Source organism: Phytophthora sojae, assembly GCF_000149755.1.
Source record: "Phytophthora sojae unplaced genomic scaffold PHYSOscaffold_16, whole genome shotgun sequence".
Classification (NCBI taxonomy): Eukaryota; Oomycota; class Peronosporomycetes; order Peronosporales; family Peronosporaceae; genus Phytophthora; species Phytophthora sojae.
This window is the reverse complement of record NW_009258130.1, coordinates 410,209-431,155: the sequence shown is the minus strand read 5'-3', so window position 1 is coordinate 431,155 and position 20,947 is coordinate 410,209. Positions and strand designations below refer to the sequence as shown.

At 53.2% G+C, this 20,947-nt stretch overlaps 10 protein-coding genes across 10 annotated transcripts; 6 read left to right on the top strand and 4 right to left on the bottom strand.

The window, feature by feature from the left end:
• Positions 1 to 148: 148 nt before the first annotated feature.
• On the bottom strand, positions 149 to 1,132 carry PHYSODRAFT_533743 (hypothetical protein; the record flags this gene model as incomplete). Its single annotated transcript, XM_009540760.1, has 2 exons — positions 149 to 611; positions 705 to 1,132. Coding segments are annotated over 2 exons (891 nt in total), but the record flags the coding sequence as incomplete, so codon positions are not given.
• Positions 1,133 to 1,347: 215 nt separating this feature from the next.
• On the bottom strand, positions 1,348 to 2,600 carry PHYSODRAFT_320136 (hypothetical protein; the record flags this gene model as incomplete). Its single annotated transcript, XM_009540759.1, has 3 exons — positions 1,348 to 1,559; positions 1,648 to 1,810; positions 1,893 to 2,600. The coding sequence occupies 3 exons, from the start codon at positions 2,598 to 2,600 to the stop codon at positions 1,348 to 1,350; spliced, it is 1,083 nt and encodes a 360-aa protein (XP_009539054.1).
• Positions 2,601 to 3,824: 1,224 nt separating this feature from the next.
• PHYSODRAFT_534001 (hypothetical protein) lies at positions 3,825 to 5,648 on the top strand (the record flags this gene model as incomplete). The annotated part of the gene is made up of 2 exons (XM_009540758.1): positions 3,825 to 4,778; positions 4,872 to 5,648. The coding sequence occupies 2 exons, from the start codon at positions 3,825 to 3,827 to the stop codon at positions 5,646 to 5,648; spliced, it is 1,731 nt and encodes a 576-aa protein (XP_009539053.1).
• A 642-nt stretch (positions 5,649 to 6,290) lies between these two features.
• PHYSODRAFT_307778 (hypothetical protein) lies at positions 6,291 to 7,698 on the top strand (the record flags this gene model as incomplete). The annotated part of the gene is made up of 2 exons (XM_009540757.1): positions 6,291 to 7,162; positions 7,581 to 7,698. 2 exons carry the CDS (start codon positions 6,291 to 6,293, stop codon positions 7,696 to 7,698), a joined length of 990 nt encoding a protein of 329 aa, XP_009539052.1.
• A 394-nt stretch (positions 7,699 to 8,092) lies between these two features.
• PHYSODRAFT_534205 (hypothetical protein) lies at positions 8,093 to 9,042 on the top strand (the record flags this gene model as incomplete). Its single annotated transcript, XM_009540756.1, has 2 exons — positions 8,093 to 8,471; positions 8,525 to 9,042. Coding segments are annotated over 2 exons (897 nt in total), but the record flags the coding sequence as incomplete, so codon positions are not given.
• A 774-nt stretch (positions 9,043 to 9,816) lies between these two features.
• Positions 9,817 to 12,633, bottom strand: PHYSODRAFT_320134 (hypothetical protein; the record flags this gene model as incomplete). The annotated part of the gene is made up of 2 exons (XM_009540755.1): positions 9,817 to 12,213; positions 12,373 to 12,633. The coding sequence occupies 2 exons, from the start codon at positions 12,631 to 12,633 to the stop codon at positions 9,817 to 9,819; spliced, it is 2,658 nt and encodes an 885-aa protein (XP_009539050.1).
• A 631-nt stretch (positions 12,634 to 13,264) lies between these two features.
• Positions 13,265 to 14,432, bottom strand: PHYSODRAFT_534157 (hypothetical protein; the record flags this gene model as incomplete). The annotated part of the gene is made up of 3 exons (XM_009540754.1): positions 13,265 to 13,459; positions 13,533 to 13,970; positions 14,067 to 14,432. 3 exons carry the CDS (start codon positions 14,430 to 14,432, stop codon positions 13,265 to 13,267), a joined length of 999 nt encoding a protein of 332 aa, XP_009539049.1.
• Positions 14,433 to 16,381: 1,949 nt separating this feature from the next.
• Positions 16,382 to 17,157, top strand: PHYSODRAFT_307775 (hypothetical protein; the record flags this gene model as incomplete). The annotated part of the gene is made up of 2 exons (XM_009540753.1): positions 16,382 to 16,603; positions 16,645 to 17,157. 2 exons carry the CDS (start codon positions 16,382 to 16,384, stop codon positions 17,155 to 17,157), a joined length of 735 nt encoding a protein of 244 aa, XP_009539048.1.
• Positions 17,158 to 19,196: 2,039 nt separating this feature from the next.
• PHYSODRAFT_533986 (hypothetical protein) lies at positions 19,197 to 20,309 on the top strand (the record flags this gene model as incomplete). The annotated part of the gene is made up of 2 exons (XM_009540752.1): positions 19,197 to 19,584; positions 19,666 to 20,309. 2 exons carry the CDS (start codon positions 19,197 to 19,199, stop codon positions 20,307 to 20,309), a joined length of 1,032 nt encoding a protein of 343 aa, XP_009539047.1.
• Positions 20,310 to 20,583: 274 nt separating this feature from the next.
• Positions 20,584 to 20,898, top strand: PHYSODRAFT_415172 (hypothetical protein; the record flags this gene model as incomplete). The annotated part of the gene is made up of 1 exon (XM_009540751.1): positions 20,584 to 20,898. A coding segment is annotated over one exon (315 nt), but the record flags the coding sequence as incomplete, so codon positions are not given.
• Positions 20,899 to 20,947: the final 49 nt, after the last annotated feature.

Here is a 20,947-nt window from a genome sequence, read left to right as displayed (position 1 = left end):
CACCAGGTCCAGGTGACCTTCTCCTACTGCTCTCAACAGCGCCTCTCCCCTGTCATCGCAGAAGCCTTCCGCGTCGAGGTACTGCACCACATCCATCTGTCCAGCGCCGGCAGCGACAGCAAGGAGATTCTCAGTTTATACGTCTTGGTTACTCACTCGACGCCCCAGCGGATGCTGCGGGAAGCTCGCCAAGCTCGCAAGCTTTACTCAGCGCATTCCCAAATGCGAAGCACCACCTGTCCATGTACTCCGTGGGAGAAGAGCAAAGAGTGAGCAGACGCTCCAGTAAAGCAAAATGGCCCTTGTCAGCTATCCGTGACGTTGTCTCGGCAGCTAATCTCCCGTTCGTCTCCAAGAATCCTCCGTCCAGCATCATCTCGACCACTTGTGGAGCGGCATGCTCAGTCGCATACTCGAGAATGTTCTGGCCGGGGGGCGTCATCTCCTCAGCCAGCTCAATACTCCCAAAGCGCAGCGCTTGCTCGATTACTCGGTCAGTACAGTCCTGGCTGATCTTGTGCGCAACGTTATCGTACAGCCAACGCACAAGCTCCAAATGCCCCTTGGTGGCGGCTTCCGTCACGACATAGTCGCTCCAATGGACTACATTCCTGCCATCTTTGCCTTGTACTGGAACGCTTTGCAATATTGCCTTGTCATCACCACCAGTAACAATTTTCCTCTTCTTAGCGCTGTTATTTAACTCGTCTCGGCAGTTGTCGCTATTGGCCAGCAAGAACTTGACGACAGGCAGATGGTCATTCACCGCCGCTTCTTCAAACGCGTCAGCGGGCGCCTCGCACCCCGAGAAATGGTCAAACAGCCACTGCACCACCTCCAAGTTACCACGATTAGCAGCTACCAGCAAAGACACAATGAACTCCCAGTGGTAATAGTGGGGCTCAGAGCGCAGAAAGTTACTGAGAGACCACCCTACGGACCTCGTGTCCATCGAGGTGCAGCTGGCTTCCCACAGTAGATCGAGCAGCTTGAGAGAACCCATGGCGCATGCTTGGTGCAGCGATAGCGTTGGTGACGGGCCGACAAAAGTGGAAACCTTGCTGCCCACGGAAGTTTGCGAGCGAAAACTTGGGTGCTGCCGCAGCACTAGTTCAACAGCAGTGAGCATCGGCTTGGCAGTTCTTCTTTATCTCCTTGCTGGAAAATACGAGAACGACTTCCATGCCCAACGGGATGATGGTTAGAGAATCGACGACAGAAAGGTTTCGATAGGGAACTTTCGTTGCGATGTCGTGAATAATGTAAAACCAAAAAAAAGTTTTTAGGGACGGTCATAGTAAACGTTGTTTTATCACATCAAACAGGAGCTCCAAACACGACCGACATTTACTTGGGGACAGCTTCAGGGTCGAAGTACGGCACTTCGCCATGCGGCGTCACGCGCACAGCGTGGCGGTTGCCGGGCAGATAGTCGAACGTCGCGTAGTGGAACGTGGAGCGGTTGTCCCAAATCGCCACGGCGTTCTTCGTCCAGCGGAAGCGCACTTGGAACTCGTGGCCCTCGGTCACGTGCTGGTACAGAAGTCGCAGCACCGCGTCTAATGCAAGTCAATGAACAGTTAGAAAGAAGCTTCTGGGTTCGTCTCTCATCTGCATACCACTCCAAAGATACTATATTGTACGTACCAGACTCAGCAGCAGACAACTGCACGATGCGCTTGGTGAACGCCGGGTTCACGTACAACGAGCGGCGGCCGGTCACCGGGTGCGTACGGACAACCGGGTGTTCAAACTCGACCGGTGGACGGCGGATGTTCTGACCTTTAGCGGCCGCAGCAGTAGCTTGAGGCTGGCAATGGACACGAAGCAAAACAAAACCACTCAGAGATCTCTTCCAAGTGCACCCCCAATCCCATAGCGATTCCTCTTACGATGCCCGTGTGAATGGCCGTGAGCCCCGAGATGAACTCCTTCATTGGCGGAGTGAGCCGGTCGTACGCTTCGTAGCCGGACGCCCAGAGCGTGTCGCCGCCCACCGGCGGGTTCGTCAGCACCTTGAAGCTCGTGTAGGACGGTGGCTGGCGCTCGTTGGACACGTCGCTGTGCCAGGCGTTGAACGGGTCGTAGATCTGGCGCTTGAGGAACGCGTCGCTCGTCTCGACCGAGTTTTCGACGACCACGACCTCGTGGTGGCCCTCCGGGTGGCCCAAGTTCTGGTGCACGTGCAGCGGGCCGTAGTAGCGTCCGAGCTCCAGCTGCTGCTCCATGGTGATCTCCTGGTCCCGGAAGAACACAACGCCGCGGTGGGCGATGAGCAGCGCCAGCTCGTCGCGCTGCGCGTTCGTGAGTTCATGCAGCTGGATGCCCGACAACTCGGTGCCGATCTTGGGCGCCAAGTGGGTCACGGTCGCGTCCTTGAGCAGGTTCTTGAACGTCGGGTCGGCCTTCAGCCCGCAGTCCTCGTACGGCAGTTCGGGGATCGGGTCGAACTTGGTGGCCGGGTACACGCTCAGCAGCTCCGGGTGCTCGAACTTGAAGTGCTCCACCTCCTGGTTCAAGGCGTTCTTGATAGCGACGGGCTTGGTCGAGGCCTGGACGGGCACCGTCTTGGTCGGTTCGTTCTGGTGTTGCGGGGCCATGGTGCGAATTGCAAAGTGACTGTGAGTGAGGGAGCTCTCTCCAAGTACGTCGGCCGGAGACGGGTGTGTGTGTAGTGTAGACTCCGCCCTCTACTGTAGAGTCGTGGTTGCATTATTTTGCGGCGGCCAGGTCAGACGCGTTGGCCGTCGGAATCACTTCACACACTCACGTGGGGTATCTGTTAGCTCGGATCTCGGATCAGTGGCAAAGTCACATCAACAGGGTGGATGGGTCCTGAGTGCGTCGCCATGACAGGAACGCTTGCAGGGCCCGCGATTTGATGAGGCTCAGGCCAATGTGCAGCGGAGACCGTGGGGGTGCACCAAGTGGTCCATTATGCCGGTGGTCTCCGCTGTTTAACGGCTGCTTGGTGATTGGGCAGATCGTGCTGGAGCTCGTGGCGAATCATGGTCGGAGGACACGATCACGTATGTTTCCACTTCAACATGGACGATCTCGAGCGGGAAGACATCATTGCACGTGTACATGTATGCACTGCGGCTCACAGACGCACACATCAGCGCACACGCATAGGAAGATCACCCCTGGTGAGCGTGTGCCTTCGTTCTGACGGTAGTTGCGTCGCTTTGAAGCCTCGGCCGAGTGGAGCAAACGTATCAGCCAAAGGAGGAGATCCATGTCCGTGCACACACATAGGGCTCAATACCAAAGTGACTGCCAGAATGACTTCCAATCTGGAAGTTCTAGAGGGCATTGCGCGCGACTAGCACAGTCGACGCTCGGCTAGCAAAATGGACGCGGAAAGCGCCGTGTAGACAGGACACTTGGGCGGCCGAACTGAAAACTGCGTTCCGATGGTGGAGCTGCATCAAATTGTGATGAATCCATGACCAATACGGAGATTTTCATGACAAACGACGAAAGTTTCCATGGGCTCTCATGACAGGCACCTGGGAGTCTCATGAAAGTCCATCTCGATGGCCTCAGCTGTCAAGTCGTGGTACCTTCGTCCGGGCGTTAAATTCGTCGTTTAGCAGTGCAAGGCTGCCATTGGCCATCTCGGTCTCGGCGTCCACCAATGACCTGAACGGAAGTGGGTTACACTTCAACTTGGTGAGGTGGGCTCCAATTCAGTAGCTGGAGCCTGTCAAGGTCTGACCGATCGTGCAGTCCTAGCGAGCGTATATCGACTCCAAGAAGGAGGCAAATCCGCACTTCGGCGCCTCGGAAGTCATTCCGGAATTCACCGTCTTCAGCCCAAGATGTCCAAGGTGCAGTCTCCAATACTCACGCCGCAAGTGACGCCATCCGTCACGGACTACGTTAGCACCAAGCTCTGGGACGAGCGGCCCGTGCGGTATGCCGCCAACGTGCTCAAGCACGTGTGCATCTTCTTGCTGATCCTCACGGCGTGCGAGGAAGTCACGAGCTTCGCCATCGGCCAGTCGCTCAAGAACTTCTTCCAGAAACTGGGCTGGTCCAACAAGGGCTCGACCTCCATGAAGCTCACGTACGACTCCTTCAGCCAGTTCATGTGCATCGTCGCCGGGTACATCGCCGACGAGCGGCTGGGTAAGTTCAAGACGCTGCTGTCGGCCGCCACGCTCGACTCGTTCGGTCTGCTCTTCCTCGTGATCGCCGCCCTCCCGGTGATCGTCAACAATCACCTCGGAGTGAGCAAGGCCATCTTCAACGTCGGTCTGTTCCTGGGCGTTGCAGTCTCGCAGATCTGTCTGCGGTCGCTCGTGATCTCGTACGGCGGTGACCAGTTCTCGCCGACTGCTCCGCCCTCGGAGAAGGCCCTTTTCTTCAGCATCCAGTACTGGGTGGCCAACATCGGCGCCTTCATCGGCTACGCAGTGTTCCCGTCCGTGTCGATCCACGGCTTCGGCGCCATCCCGGCCGACTACGGCTACGTGTCCGTGTACCTGGTGGGCTTCGTGATGCTCGTCATCTTCGTGGCTCTGCTCTGGTTCACGCGCAAGCGGTACGTCAACGTGCCCCCTACCAAGCAGTCGGTCGCTCTCGTGATCAAGATCGTGCTCCACCACGCCAAGAAGAACTTCAGCGCGCAGATGGTGGTGCTCGGCACGATCCTGTACATCGCGGCCTTCCTGCTCAACATCCTGGCTTCGATCTTGTCGGACCACGGCGAGGTGGGGCACAACATCTCGTACGCCTGTGGCGTGATGATCGTCATCGCGACAGTTCTTTGGGTCTACTTCGGCCAGAGCTCCGAGTTCATGGAGTCGGCCAAGGACTCGGTGGGTGGGCGGTTCGACCCCGACCTGGTGGACGGCGTCAAGCAGGTGATCCGCATTCTACCGTTCAACGCCTTCAACGTCTTCTGGTGGGTCTGCCAGAACCAGCGAGGCAACAACCAGTCGATCGTCCAGCAGACCGACGCCCGCCTTGGAAGCGACCCCTTCTCCAGCCAGATTCCAGGCCCTACCGTTCAGATGTTCAACCCCATTGGCGTCCTGATCTTCGTCCCCTTGATGGAGAAGGTAGTATACCCACTCTACGAGAAGCACACGGGGAAGCCCGCGAGTCGCTACGGTAAAGTGCTGGCTGGCTACATCGTCGCGGTCATCGCCATGGTCTGGACGGGGTGCTACGAGATCATCCGACGCAGCACTTCGCCCCTCACTTATGTCGACTCGGACGGTGTGACTCAGTTCATTCTGAACGACGACGGGGGTCAGGTGATGAACGACATTCCCTGGTGGACGGCCCTCCCGCAGTACTTCCTCGTCGCGCTGGCTGGTGTGATGATTGCCATCCCGTCGTACGACATCAACTACTCGGAGGTGCCGCAGAGCATGAGGAGCACGTCGATTGCCCTTGGGTTCTTCGTCAACTCCATGGGTAGTACGCTGCTCTCCATCATCGTGCTGCTCTTCGGTAAGTACATCCCGGCCAACCTCAACAATGGGCACATCGAGTACATGTTCTTCACGCTGGCGGCCATCATGGTGGTCAATATCTTCTTCTACGTCGTCGTCATGAACAAGATGCAACTGGGCATGATCCCCCGCGTGAAGAAAGCAGGCGAGAAGGAGTCGGATGAGGCAGGGGATGTGTAAGCTCCTTCGTGTTTTTCCTAAAATAATTTTCTAGTATTTTTTGCGTTTTCTACTTGAAACTTTGTTTTAAATCTTCGATTTCCACCTTTCCAGTCGTATCTATCACCTTGACCCCCCACCCCGTCCTTCACATTTCTCGACTCGATTATAAAGAAGCAATGCTTCCGTGTGTGAAGCATTCCTTACATGCTAACCCTTCGCTGGCGGACTATGAGGCGGATACTGGAGCCATCTCCCGATATCTCGGCCCGCCACCGTGGCTCCCTCTTAGTGAAGCTTGCAAGTTTGGCTAAATTCCGCTACTGGATTGGATATGGAGATCGAGTCCAACTTCCAAGGCCGCCAGGTCGTCTCGATGTTCGCCGAATAACTTCCTGCGTTCGGATCGGAACTACTACTGCTATCAATTCAACGAATCATTGAAAGAAGCGGGCGGTCTAGGCAATTTGGCTGTCCTGGAGTGGCTGCTTGGGCATTTCTCCAATTGTACAGCGGATACGACGGTGGCCATGGAAGCAGCGAGGAACGGTCATCTGCACGCGGTGCAGTATTTACTGACACGCTGAAGGACATCACGAATGCAAGAAGAGGAAGGCGGAGTGTATCGACAGTAGCGCGGTTTGTGGGGTCGATGGAACGGGTATGCGCCGACGCTGCGTGGCTGCTGACTTGGGCGAAACGGCATTCAATGCCTTGAGGAAAGCTGCTAAGAAACGTCACCTTCATATTGTCAAGTGGATATTCGAGCAAAATGTTATCAAGCGATGGCACTCATGGAGGTTAGAGAAGGTTATTCGGCGGCTTCTTGAGGGTGGGGAGTTGGAACTCGCCGAAAAGATGCTCCCACCGGACGATTCCCTTGTGAACTATGTCGAATACCTTTCGGGTCCTCAAGTGATAGAAACACTTATAGAGAGTGGGGATTATCCCAGGGATAAGTATTTCCCTTTTAGCGCGCTTTTTTCGCTTGCTTCGACTGGGCGTTTGGAACTTATCCAGCAAATTAGCGAACACATTACCCCAGGTGCTGTATCTTCAGATCACTTCTTATGGAGGGATGCCTTGCAAGAGGCGTGCAAGAGTGGAAACGTGCCTGTATTGCGATGGTTTTTGGAACACGAAATGGCTGGCGTGATTCACCCCAGCAACCTTCTCGATCTAGCCGCTGGAGAGGGCCATCTCAACGTGATGCAGTATGTTTGCGAGCTGCCAGATGCCACTAACTACTACTACGAGAATGCTCTGGAGAGTGCGATCCGTGAAGACCAGTTGGAGGCTGTCAAGTTTTTGCTACGGCAACTTTTGCTGTCTGGCAAAACCCCGGCGTGGCCTGTCGTCCGTCGTGCTGCACATCATGGCCGTTTGGAAATGATCAAGTTTTTCTATAGCTTGGAGACGCCAAGCGGGCTTGGCATAGATCCCAATGAAGTTGAAGTGAAGGATACTTGGTGGAGAGATCTCGATGGGGCTGCGGAAGCCGCTGCCAGCGATGGACATCTTGCTGTCGTTCAATGGTTGACAGAACGTTGCTCCGCGCCATGCTCCACTGAAGCCATGAACTTAGCAGCTTCCTATGGTCAACTTTGAGTGGTGCAGTGGCTTCACGAGAATCGATCTGAAGGGTGCACAACCGAAGCAATGGACAACGCTGCACAAAACGGCCTCTTACATGGGGTCCAATGGCTCCATGCTAATCGCTCTGAGGGATGCACCACCAAGGCAATGGACTTGGCTGCGAAGTACAGCCACTTCAAATTGGTGAAGTGGCTGTACGAAAACCGAAGTGACTGAAGCGATCGTGGGGTGCGTGAGATATGGAAACGTGCGTTGGGCATATTGGTTGCACACGAAGTTTCCAAGCCACAAACCGCGAGGCGAGATCGTGACGCCGTACACTCCACATTGTTTCGAGATGGTAATGTTTATTCACAGTGAGTTTCCTGAGATTTTTCAAAAGATATGCCCGGAGTTACCGAAAAACGTACAAGCTTGGCTAGATGCTCGGACTGAAGAGGCTGGATTGATCAAGTCCACGAGTGAACGATGCTGATGCAAGCCGGATTCCTCAACTATATTGTTTAGCCAAGAATTCGTATGGGTGCCGATTTAAAGTGCTAAGAAGAGTTATTCTTACCGGGTTTACAGTATACGTGTTGTTGCGCAGGGCAGGGGTCATGAAGTTGCATGAATGCAACTAATTGCAACAAGCTGGTCACACGTTTTTTTTACTTTTAAGTCTTTAGTCTTTAAAGAGGCACATTACATCATTTGTATCGTGTTTCCATCGACCCCCTTGTACGGCCATTCCTCAACTTGACTGGAACTTGACTGGCAGGACATAATGCTTTCGTGCGTGAAGTTTTCTCTACATGGAAATCCTGAGCTAGCCGCCTTCGAAGCCAGTACGGGAGCCATCTCCCGATATCTCGGACCGCCGCCATGCCTCTCTCTCTCTCTGTGAAGCCTGCATTTTCGGCTCGGTTACGCTTTTGGATTGGATATGGAGCGTTAGCCCAACCTCGGAAGCCGATAGATCGCCCGGATGGTCTCTGAATAATTACCTGCGCTCGGACGGGAGATACCACCGCCATCAGTTCTCGGAATCACTGAAATGCGCAGCTGTTCGAGGCGATCTGACCCTTATGAAGTGGCTGATGGTCCATTTCTCCAACGGTAAAGCCGATCCGACTGCAATACCCATTGCGGCAAGGGAAGCAGCAAGAGCCGGGCATCTGCACGCGGTGTATTTGCTAGCATATTACGACGATAGAGATGGAGAAAATGGGCACAAAAAGAAGAGAAAGGTGGAATCTGGTAGAAGTAGTGTCGACTATGACTCTGGTTCGAGTCAGGCTAACGAACGGCAACCCTTGCAGCTACTAGCAGCCACCACTTTGAAATTGTCAGGTGGGTCGATGAGAAAAAGGGACTCAAAAACTTGTGTACGGATCGCATGGAGATCATCATTAACGAAGCTCTCCTCGCTGGCGAGATCGAACTGGCAAAAGCACTGGTTCCACCGGGCAAAATACTGCAAGACTACCGAGAATACAATTCGCAGCTACAGCTAGTTGAGGATATGCTGGAGAGTGGGAATTACCGGGGCAGCTATGACAGTTTTTCTTTGCGCGCGATTCGCACTCTCGCTGGAAATGGGCGAATGGTTTCCATCCAGAAAATCGATCAGCAATGTTCTCCCTTTTCAGTATCCGGAGCCATCATCTGGCATGAAGCCTTACAAGCATCGTGCAAAAGTGGCGAAGTGGCCGTTGTCAAGTGGCTCTTGGAGCACGACATGGGTCGTGAAGTCATGCAAAGCGAGGGATCCAAGGATCTCTTAGTTACTGCAGCCGAAGCAGGCCATGTGGAGGTGATGCAGTATCTCAGCGAGTAGTCATGCACGTACAACTACGACGCTGCCATGGAAAAGGCGATCTGTGGAGATCATTTGAACGTTGTGAAGTTCATATTGCGAAAACTTTCGCGTCCCGGGGTAAGTCTGTGACGAGTCATGCTGCACACTATGGTCGTCTGGAAATGTTAAAGTATTTTCGTAGCTTGGAGACGCGAGAAGAGCTCCGCTCAGATAATTGAACTCCAGGACGCGTGGTGGAGAAGCATGGACAATGCTGTAATCTATGCAGCCGCACGTGACCATCTCGCTGTCGTCCAATGGTTGACAGAAAACTGTTCGGCGCCATGCTCGGCGGACGCCATGGACCTTGCAGCTCAATATGGCCATCTCGAAGTGGTACAATGGCTTCACGAGAATCGATCTGAAGGCTGCACCGTGCTCGCAATGGACTACGCTGCTCGCCACGGGCACTTGGAGGTGGTCCAGTGGCTCCACGCTAATCGCTCGGAGGAATGCAATGGACCTCGCAGCAAAGGAAGGCCACCTCAACGTGGTGAAGTGGCTGTACGAAAACCAAAGCGAAGGTTGCACGTATGAAGCCATGCGGACCGCCGTCTTGAATGGAGATGTGCGTTGCGCATATTGGTTGTTCACAAAGTTTCCCCAGTACAACCCACGGAACGCGTTGTGTAGCCCAGGCCAAATCGGAATGACGTTTCAATCATACCTGGCAAGTTCATCGAAGATTGATGAGTAGTTCATCCGAGGCTGACAAAGCAAGTACGAAGCCGTCTCTATTACTCTAATTCTATATCAATTTGTATGACTGCGCACGAATCTGGCAGGCAATCGTTTCTCTTTGTACGTCCCGAGGACGTAGTTCACGTCGTAGAGCACGTCTTTCCCGCCTTGCTTGTTCGGCACAACCTCCACCGCGCGCACGCGAGCAACGCCACCAGGTTTGTTCATACCACGCCAATCACGCGCTAGCACCTCCACAACATCGTTCTCAGCGAAAACGTGCTGTGAATCACGACCTTGCTGCCATGCCGCCACCGCCTTGCCTTCGTGATCACTATCATCACTAAGCTCGTCGATGTCAAGACGCCTCACACAGCGAGGCTCCTGGTCCTCGATGACGATAGCGCTGCGGGGGCTGGCGCCTCGGCTTCCTCGAGCCGCATTTTTTGCACTGGGATCACTGGCGGGGACGCTAGCATTGCTACCCTTCCGCTTGCGCTTTCGATTTGTCTTCGACGACGATATCTCCGCACGAGCTGCTGTGGTAGTTTCTGCGGGCGTTGAGACCTGACGGTTGCGACCTTTCCTCTGCCGGGCTGTCCGCTGCTTGCTGTTCTTCCTGTTGCGGCGAGCTGGGGAGGATGCTGGTGTTGCACTGGGCGTGTCTTTGTCGTCAGCTGCTCCTAACTGCGCGTGCTTGTTTAAGTGATCTGGCAGCTCAACAAACTGTCCCATCCCAGAGGTTTTCAGGTGGCGAGGACACCAGGCCTGGTAATAGGGATCCCTCGTGAGAAGACCGTTCACGAAAGCACAAGCAACGTGGAACGCCTGCACACACTTCCGGTTGGCGCACTGAATCTTGCTGAGTCCTTTCTTGCCCCCGCAAATGGAGCACTTTAACCTCCGACGTTCGGGGTCCACCAGGTCGATGCCGTGCACAACGCCATCTTTGAAGAAGGTCTCGGGCGTGAACATTGCGCATTGAGGATGCACCACAGAGCCCGCATCTGTCCCAGTAAAATCGCCACCACTCAGTTCGCACAATGCGCACACTTCGCTGCCCTCTTGTTTCAGCTTGTTCACAAACATCCCTCCAAAGGAAATATCCTCAGGCTCGCTTTCTTCCTCCTCACCGCTGCCCGCCTTGTTCCGAGCCCCCAAGCCCTCGTTATCAGAATCACTACCGTCATCGCTGTCATCAAACTGACGTCTTGCAGTCTGGAGTTCCTGGTACATGCGCTCATAGTTTCGCCATTGAATATGCTGCAGTTCCTCACGGCGGTATCCCTTCGAAGCGTATTCATCCTCCACTTTCTTCATAAGTGAGGCAAACGCTGCTTCATTTGCTTCCATCACAGCACGGAACTGATTTTGGAGAGTAGCCAGCTCAGTCTTGATTTCATCCGCTTCGCCTTCGCTGTCCGTATCATCTTCATCCACTTCATCGCATACACGGTCTTCAATGTGAAGTAACTCCGATGAAAAACACTCGTTCGTCAATGCCTCTGCTTCGGGTAACTTGACGTCGAAATGGCGATGCAGAAGAAGCTCCTTTGCGGAAGAGGATTGCCCAATCTCCTGCGAATCAGTATTTCTCCCATCATCTATCCTCTCGCAGTGAACGGTGGCATTCGATGTCGAAAACTGCAGCTGGAATCGCCGCTTCTTTGGTGGGTGTTCAACATGAACGTCTGGCAGCGCGGCCAACCTTTCTTCATCTGCTGTTCGATTTAAAGCGAAAGCGAGTCGAACACTTAGTGTGCTTGAGTCAACTTTGTCTGCATCATTCGAATCCGGCTCTGGCTCCGACTTCTGCCTTCTGCTTGTTGCAGTCGAGCTGCCGCTCTCATTCTTTTCGGAATCTTCAGCATCAATGTCAACGACACTGATGTATTTGCGCTCGACGTTCTTCTCAAACCCACCTGCGACGACGTAAACGATATTGTAGGTGAATCGTTTTGTGCCGTCTGGCCGCGTCTCCTCGTTCACTTTCCTGATCCGACCAACGCCGCCAAGCTTGTTCATTCCAGGCCATGTGCGCTTCGCAACATTCACTGTCGTGCCCACCGCTATCGCAGTTTGTTCATCCACTTTTGACTCGGCATGGTTTGATTCGCCTGATACGCCCATTAAAATGTCCGACGAAAGAAATTTTTGTTTCTCCTTGCGCGTTTTCCGGAATTCAACCAGGTACGCCGGCACACGTTCACGTCGCGGCATCACCAGCAGGTTTCGGACTTGCTCGTACTCAGGATGAGCACTATTCAAACGTACACCAGACATGTCCTCCACCTTATCCTGAAGCTGCGAGAATGTGCGCTTATTGAATTTCCGGACGAAAAATGCTGAATCGAGTGACTTCCAGAACAGGTTCATTGCCAGCTTTCCATCCGACCTAAGAAAAACCCACGGCCAGTCGATACCAAGAGACACAACTCCGACATCGCCTGAACGGGCGCTTTGATTCGACTGAGCAGCGGGCTGAATACTATCCGGCGATAAAACTCTGGGGGTTGACGGTACGGCCTGCTTTCCAGATAGCGGTGTACTAGCTACCTTCACAGCAATAGACTGAACAGCGGTCTCCACGCCAGCTGAAACAGCGCGAGGCGAGGATGCTGAAAACACTTTGCTTCTCCGCTTGGTCCGAAACCAGCAACGAGCGGGTAGCGAGAGTGACGGAACCATTTCCTGGAAGGTCTTGGTATCTGCGTTTCGCAACACTTGGTCATTAATAGCAAAAACTTCATCGCCATTCTGAATTACGCCACGGTCGATGGCCTCCAAGATCGCAGGGTTGGACGTATTCTGGGAGCGGAGAAAAATCCCTGAGCCCTTGTTTTGAGATGCAACTCCAACGCCAAAAGGTCGATTCGTAATCAAAATCATCACGTACTCAAAATCTTGGTCACCCGTATCACTTGGCTGGTACGCCGAAGGATAAAATGCGGGTGCGAAAACACTGGACTGGAGTACAACACGACTTGTGGAAACGTTATCCTTGCGCTGAATAACTGGCGCTACTTGCTTTGGAGCTGGAGCTGGAGCAGCCGGAACAGGAGCAGGAATAGGAGGGGCGGTATTAGATGGAACTATAGCAGCAGGAATAGGAACTGCTTTGGCAGGTGTCGACTTCGATGGGGTGTCCTCTGCTGACGCAAATGAAAGCTTGATTTGACGACTTCGCTTCGGCCTGCTCCCACTTTTCCTCAGCGGTGGGCCGCCGAGCAGCCGCGGTGGTGACATTTTAGTTGGGCTCGGTTGAGTCGTTGGTTTGATTTTGTCATCCAAATTTCGATCATCATCGGAAAGCGAGTCTTGGCTGCCATCATGGTCGCTATCGCTGTCCAAGTCATTGTCGTCTTCGTGGGCACCGTCACTTTCGCTCTCATCTTCGTCAGTCCAAGAATTTTTGTGTGTCCTTTTAGCTTTTAATTTGTCGACCTTTGACGCCGTTTTCGTAGCTTCAGGGACCGTAACTTCCTCCTCTCCATCCATATTAAGAAACTTAGCTTGATGTTTAAGGCACCCGCTGCCAAATTGGCCCTGTCATGAAGACGTGAGAACACATTAAAACATATATCCAGAACTTGCGCAAAACCAGCGACGTGCATACCTGATCTTCCATGTACCGAAGCTTGATTCCATTTCGTAGTGCGCATAGTGCATGGTACGCTACCACGCACTTCCCCACCGCGCACTGAGCGCACGCTCCCTTGTCACTGTAAATCACCACAACTATCCGTTAATATCCCATGCGCAAACATCACCTCCAAGCAAAAAAACACAAGAACGCACTTGGATTTCTTGCAGAAGCAGCATCGCAGTCGCCTTCTTTGCTTCAACTTGTCCACTCCACACACGACCTGTAAATCATCCAGCGGGCCCTGAAACCTGGACGCGTGCTTGTCCTGCAGGTACAGCTCCGGCAAGAACATGGAGCAGGCTACATGCACCCACCCTCCATCGATCGTGGGCGCCATGGCTCCAGCCTTGGAGCAGCATGCCTCGCACTCCAACTCGTGCGTCGGGATCAGGTTCTTCTCAATGTCCTGCGCGTCCAGGTACTGTCTGCACGGGTGGCAGTACCAGTCGCCGTCGGGCACGGCCGCCAGCCTGTAGCACGTCTGGTGCACGGCCACGCCGCACACCTCGCAGATGACGATCGGGTCGTTCTCGAGCGAGTCGGGCGCGCAGCACACGCCACAGAGCACCTCCTCGTCCTCCTCCTCCTCCTTCCTCTTCTTCGTAATAGCACTAGCGCTCTTCGGGGTATTAGTAGCCTCAACAACAGCAGGCGCCTTGACCGGCGTGATGGCTACAGGCGAGAGCAGGCCCTCGTTCATCATCTGGTCGTCGTCCGTGAGCAGGCCGTCGTCCAGCAGGTCCTCGTCCTCGTCGGGGCCCGGAGCCTCGTCGCCGCTGCCCACGTCCAGCAGCAGCTCCATCTCCTGCTCGAAGCGCCGCAGCGGCTCCAGCAGGAAGCGCTCGCTGCGGCTGCGCAGCTGCTCCTCGATCTCGCGCACGCTCTCGCTCAGCAGCGCCACCTGGTCCCGCTCGCCGCACGTGGCCAGCAGCAGCTCCTGCAGGTCGCGCAGGCGCTCGGCCACCGCCGCGTCGTGCACCTGGAAGCCGAACAGGCTGTGCTTGAGCAGCTCCTCGGCCGCCTGGCGCCGCCGCTGCTCCATGCTTCGCTCGCTCTTCGCTCTAGCCTTCCTTCTCCTTGCCTGCGCGGGTCCGTCGGCTGGGGCGGAGAGTGCGGAATGCGGATGGGCGATTTTGCGCGCCAAAACAGGAGTGATGGTCGTATGTACACCTCTGATTGGGCAACTGGGTGTCATAGTCAGGGCGAGAGAAGAGCCCCCTCATCCGGCAACGGCAAGAACTGGCAATACATGTACAAATTTGGCGCCCTCCTGGGCGTCTTGTCCTGGCGGGAACGTGCTTCTTAGCGCTGGCTGCAGCTTGTGACGAAGATGGCGAGAGATGAAAGAGGAGTTTCTGTTGAGCTGGAATGGGCCCGCTCACCTCACTGTGGCTATCATGCAGGCAAGACTGTAAGATGTCGTTCTAACTTACCAGTATACTTCAGTGAGTAAGCTCTAAGATGACTTTACACGCACTGGACGCCTGCCAAAAGTGACATTCAATCGACATAAAGTGTTTCTCTAAATTCGTCTCTAAATATAAATTGTGCAGAGGTAGCTATATGTGAAAGTCGGGGTTTATCGTGGGAGACCCTCTTGCTGGTTTACCAGCCTCACAAACTTTAATTCCTCACGAATGTATTCCCAGTTACAGGTAACGCTCAGGAGACATCGAAACCGCAATTAGCGATGGTACAAAAACTTCTCAAAAATTCTTCGGAAGTTTTTTCGCTCTTCACAAGTTTTAAGAAAGTAGGCAGACATTTGCTCGTTTCAATTTGACATCATTTCGTACTTCTCCAGTTGCACATTACCGGCCAGATGCTACGGCTGCGAAGCAGGCGCAGTAGATGGCCGTAGTTATCATCAACTAACCGTGCTTCTTGACACAAATTTTGCCCTAAGGTAAAGTGTCAGTTGCGTGCCTACAACCAGTTCCGTGCCTACTTGTTTTAGCCAATTAGCATCTTCTCCTTGTTAAACTCTCGTAGTCTATTGGTAGATTTTTCCAGCGTCACATGCAATTTCCGGTGATGAGCCTCCTAGGATTTGCATAGCATACAAAAATGCTATCAAAAAGAGGCAGGAAACTGGCAGCTCACTCCAAATCAACAAGCTTTTCAAAACAATAACAAGAAGTTCTGCAAATTTTACACGGACCAGCGTGAAGTACATAAATTCAGCCCAATCGCGCAGATTTAGCGGGTGCAATCAGAGTTCAGAATGGACAATTCAATGAAAAGTTATGCCACAGCAAACGCAAGTTCGAAGGACGGCACGAAACTGGCAGAAGACCTTAGGTTAGATTTTGTGCTACAAAACCGCCATCCACTGCGCCTGTTTCGCAGCCGCAGCATCTGCCTGCCTCCGATCTCGAAAGCTGCAATTGTGGCTTAACTTCCAATGCGTAGCTCCACAGGCAGTTCACCAACTACTGCACCAACCACTAAAGAATATACAACAGGTTCGATACAAACACGAATTAGAAGTAGACGCGTCGACTTTCAAAGAGTTTTAGATTGCGGAGGGCTGCATCTGAACATCTTTAGTACCCTTGGTTTACTGACAGTGAGGCGAAATCTACGCCTGACGAATATAAGTTTTCTTAAATCGGCTTATGCGGAATTTTTATACACTTTTGGCAGGCCGACCATCCCACCAGCACCGAAGCGGCGTCGTGAGAAAATGGCGGCAAGAATGTCTTGGCACACTCCTGGATTGTCAAATAACTGCGAATCGAACAATGCAGGATACCGATTGCGCAGTGCGGCATACAGTCGATCAACAATCTTGGATGTGTCCTCAACCCCTTGCGCGCGATCATTATGAAGCACTTCAAGTAGAGCTTCCAGCGCTCGCCCGTGTCCACCCATGTCTTCCACCAACTGAGCCTCCAACGCTGACCTTGGCTTTACGATTGCAGTGCCACACAACGGCGGAGGAACGAGAAACGCACACATCGTCTGGCTTCCTTCTACCTTGCGGTCCCAATGTCTCGCTTGAAGATGTTGTTGGCAATGCTACAGATCTGCCGCCTTCTACCAAGTATTGCCAGTTCATGCCCAACGAGTGGTCGAGACGAGTACAGACTCCTGTATCGACCCAGCGGTATCGAGATCTTCCTCGAGCCTGCTCATGTTACGAAAACCTACCCAGCCCATCAATATGAACAAGCAAAACAGCAAGCAGGGACCGTCTACGAAGTACTCCGAGTACGGTGCTCCACAGTGGAGCACGTCGATCGTCTCGAAAGTGCACGTGTAGCCTGGTCTTCGGTCCTCGAGGAAGCAGCGTCAAGCCATCCACGCTAGCGGAAGTACTTTGCGCCACCCGTGATATTCTGGAAGCTTTGGTGAAGCTGCACTCAATTTCGTGGATGCACCGAGACATTCGATGGTCCAATGTGGTGAAAATCTGTGGCAACAATTCCGAGTCGTGGTTTCTGATTGACTTCATGGATGCTGCCGAGAGTCCTCAAGACGCTGAAAGTGCAAAACACTTGTCGCGTTCTATTCACGCTCCGGAAATGTTTACAGACCCTACCCACACAACTGCTGTGGATATCTGGTCTGTAGGTCGCTTGCTCAAGTCCGTTGGAGATATTTGGGGAGATTCAGGCGACAGGGATGCATTCGTGCGGGAATTGATGCATGAACTGCCGACGCAAAGACCAACTGCTAAGAAAGCCCTTGCAAGGCTGAAGGAGCTTGGACAACAATACATCGGGACATGGAGTGACGAGCCGGAGGCTAGCAAAGAAATGTGAAACTTCCCTTAGGTAAAAAATGTGTGAACACTCCAGATAAGTCAGATATGTTTTTTTTGCTTTACGGAAAACTGATTGACTGAGGTGGACTTGACCTCTGAAAACGCCAGCAGCTATTTTCTACGTTAAACGGATTGACTGAGGTGGACTTGACCTCAGGAGATGGTGTAGTTAGTCTCTTATACCCCAAACAGCCAAGTGATGACAACTTGTGTGGATCTCGCGTTGCGCCAGTGTCCCGATCTGGAGAGCCTCGAGCGCAGCACCAGAACGATCTCTACGTTTCTTGGCCCACCACCAAGCCTGTTACTAAGCGAGGCTTGTAGGTCTGGGACCGTTGCGACGTTGGACTGGATTTGGGCCGCTAGCTGTACGTCTGTCGAAAAGAGGACACCAGGATGGGCGCTCACGAATTATCTGCGCTCCGACCAGCGGTACTACCGTTGGCAGTTCGCCAAATCCCTGCTTGCAGCCACCGAACGAGGTGACATGGAGATCATTGAGTGGCTGTTTGCGCACTTCTTCGGCTGCGAAGTGTCTGAGTAAAAAAGGTAACCGCTATTAGCGGTTACCTTTTTTACTATACCCTTATTTCACCCTGACCGGAACTTTTACCCGGAACTATTTCTTTGTGAAAATGAGCGCATGTTTTCACTAACCTGAGAATAACCCGGAGAAAATATATTTTGCTTAGTTTAAGAAGGGCATATCTATCGTGTACATCGCAAACTACTCAATCAAACTATTGTTATCCACTTCTTACGCAAAACTATAGTTATCCGCTGCGTTCTCGCATGGGAAGGCCCCATGGGGATACTGCCAATCAGCACATAAGCTCGTTCTTGGCCGCGATGTTTTCCTCGAAACCGGCAATGTCCTCCTTCATCACAAGGCCGGACGTGATGAAGAAGAGCACGACAACATCGGTGGCCAGACGCATCCCCACTGAGCCATGTTCCGTGGGACGCGTAATGCGGGTCGCCTACTGTCTCCATGCACATGTGATTGTCCATGTTGGTGTGGTAGTGCCGTACACCGCGCTGCTCAGGTTAGCCGAGGCCATGCTGAGGTGGAGGTAGGACAGTATGAAGTCCGAACCAGCGCCCATAAAGTGGATCAAGTGCCAGGGTGCCGTTGTACTGCGAGCGGTGACGTGCAGTCTGGGTTACATTCTGAGCCGCTCCGCTGTGACCTCTCATAAGCAGCTTATCGTCTGGTATGACGAGAAAGCGTTGGAGATGTTACTGTTTCTGCAAGTCACGTACCCGAGCATCTTCACTCCAAAATTCCTTAAAGAACTTCGGGGCGATTTTTCAGATCCCCTTTTCCCAAAAAAACGCAAACGGCCGAAATCATTCGGAGTTGGCTCGACGAAAACTATCCCAGCGCCATAGCGAACAGAAGCCCGTGAAAAGGTTTGAACTGCGACTAAGATGCTGAGCTCCTCTCTAACCTGCTAATTGCTTTTGCTTTAAGGGGTTCCAATGCATGTATTAATTTCCAGCTTATAGCTTGCTCGTTCACACGAACCATTTGAAGGTTTCGACTAAAGTCGTGTTGGAAGGGAGAGGTATACATACTTCAGGTTTGAGTCGCGGATTTTTATAAGAGCGTCAAGCTGAGACTCAACCTTGTATGCAATTCAGACGATATCAGCTAGATGGCTAGCGGCGTTAAACCGTCATTTACGAGGATCCAAGTGGCTGTGTTCATACCCGTTGGATGAAGCCACGGCTAATGGACAGACGTACGGCTAATGCGATTCTGCAAATGGACACCTCGACGTTGCCAATGGCGCTCTACTAACCAATCGGAGAGCTGCCCGACCAGAACAATCCAGTACTAGTACGCTGGAAATGGCCGCCTTCATGTCTTGCAAGGATACTACAACGCAATGATGTGAATTCTGGATGAAAAAAACAGTTTTTCCGGATAAAAGATCATTTTTTTAATTGATTGATCGTATTGCCCTTGTTCTCCACACAATTGATTCTGCGTCGAACGATCAGAAAGTTGGGAGTATGCTTGTCTGCATCGAAATGCTGTTACGCCCGTACCCAGCGTTTCGAGACGTCGAATGCAGCACTTGGGCTATCTCGAGTTTTCTTGGACCATCGCCGAACCTGTCGCTCAGTGAGGCGTGCGCGCTTGGCTCCACCAAGCTGCTAGACTGGATATGGGCGTCAAGCTGCACCTCAGTCGAGACCAGAACGCCCCAATGGACTCTGACGAATTACCTGCGGTCGGACCCCCACTACTACCGCTTCCAGTTCTCGAAGGGGCTAGAAGTTGCTGCGGATCGAGGTGACTTGGCAGTCGTGAAGTGTTTTTTTGCACATTTTCCCGACTGTGAAGCGCCCTATGATGTAGCTAGCGCGGCAGCTAGCAAGGGACATCTCCACATACTGAAGTTTCTGTGGGAGCATCGTCGTTCGGGCAACGACGCGAAAAGACGAAAGGTTTTTGCTTCGGATGGTGCATGTTCTGGTCGGTTCGAGCGTAATGGAGGTGGCACTGAAGATCTGTGGGGAGATGGCGTCATGCTGGTTGCTGTTACCAATGGGCATTTCCACGTCGTGAGATGGCTCTGCGAGACTATTCCCCACGACAAATTTGGCTCTAACTACGACCGAGCGATCCAACTCGCTCTCGGCGCAGGCGACGACGAGCTCGTCCAACTCTTGCTGCCTCCGGGTCGATGTGTTCTGGATTATGCTGCCAATTGTCCGCGAGTTGACGTGATCGAGTGGATGTTGGAGTGCGGATATCTACGCTGCGACGCCGACTCGGCTACATCTGCGATACGAGACTTGGCTGGCAGTGGGCGATTGGATTTAATGCAGCAGATTGCGCTCTTACACTCGCCTCTTCCGGAATTCCACTCCGGTGTCTTTACGTCGAATCACTGGTACGACGCGATAGGGAAGGCAAGCGAGTGCGGCGATCTGGCTGCTGTCGAGTGGCTTATGGAATACCCGATCGAGATCAGCCCGTGGCAGCTCAGTAAGACGCTCCGATATGGCCGTAACCCTTTCGTGCTGGCTGCTGGAGCCGGTCAGTGGAGAGTAGTGGAGTATCTGTGTCAGCAGAAGGCCACGATCAAGATCAACCGCGCGCTCGTACTAGGCTCCACTCCGAAGTGCGATCTGTAATGGCCACATCAAATGTGTCGAAGTCATGATTAAGGCACTTTTGCATGCCCACCAGCCCCCAGGCTTTTTCCCCGTGGATGTCGCCGCAGGATCTGGGCAACTGGAGGTTTTGAAGTTCCTCCTTGACTTCCGTCCAGTCAACGTGATACGCCACCAAGGTGCATGGTGGCCCCATACTGGCGACCCGATATCCTCTGCAGCAGGAGGAGGACACCTCGAAGTAGTCAAGTGGCTACTGGAAAATCATGTTGGCAGTGTTTGCGGAACGGATGCGTTGGGCAATGCTGCTGGTGGTGGCCACCTTGAAGTTGTACAATGGCTGTTCGAAAATACCGGTACAAGTGAAGGGCGTACCAAGAACGCATTGCACAATGCTGCAATTAACGGACATCTAGAGGTGGTGCAGTGGCTGCACGCCCATGGATTGGAGGGTTGTGGACAGGAAACAATGCGCTTGGCAGCAGCGTTTAAGCGCTTAGATGTGATGAAGTGGCTACACAAAAACCTACCAGGCGGATTTACGTGTACTGTCGAGATGGTCCAGGATGCTACGCTGAATGGTCCGCTGCGTATTGCGTCCTGGCTCCATGACGAATTCCCTGCGTGCGTTCCAGCCGGTATGAATGGCGTCCGCATGC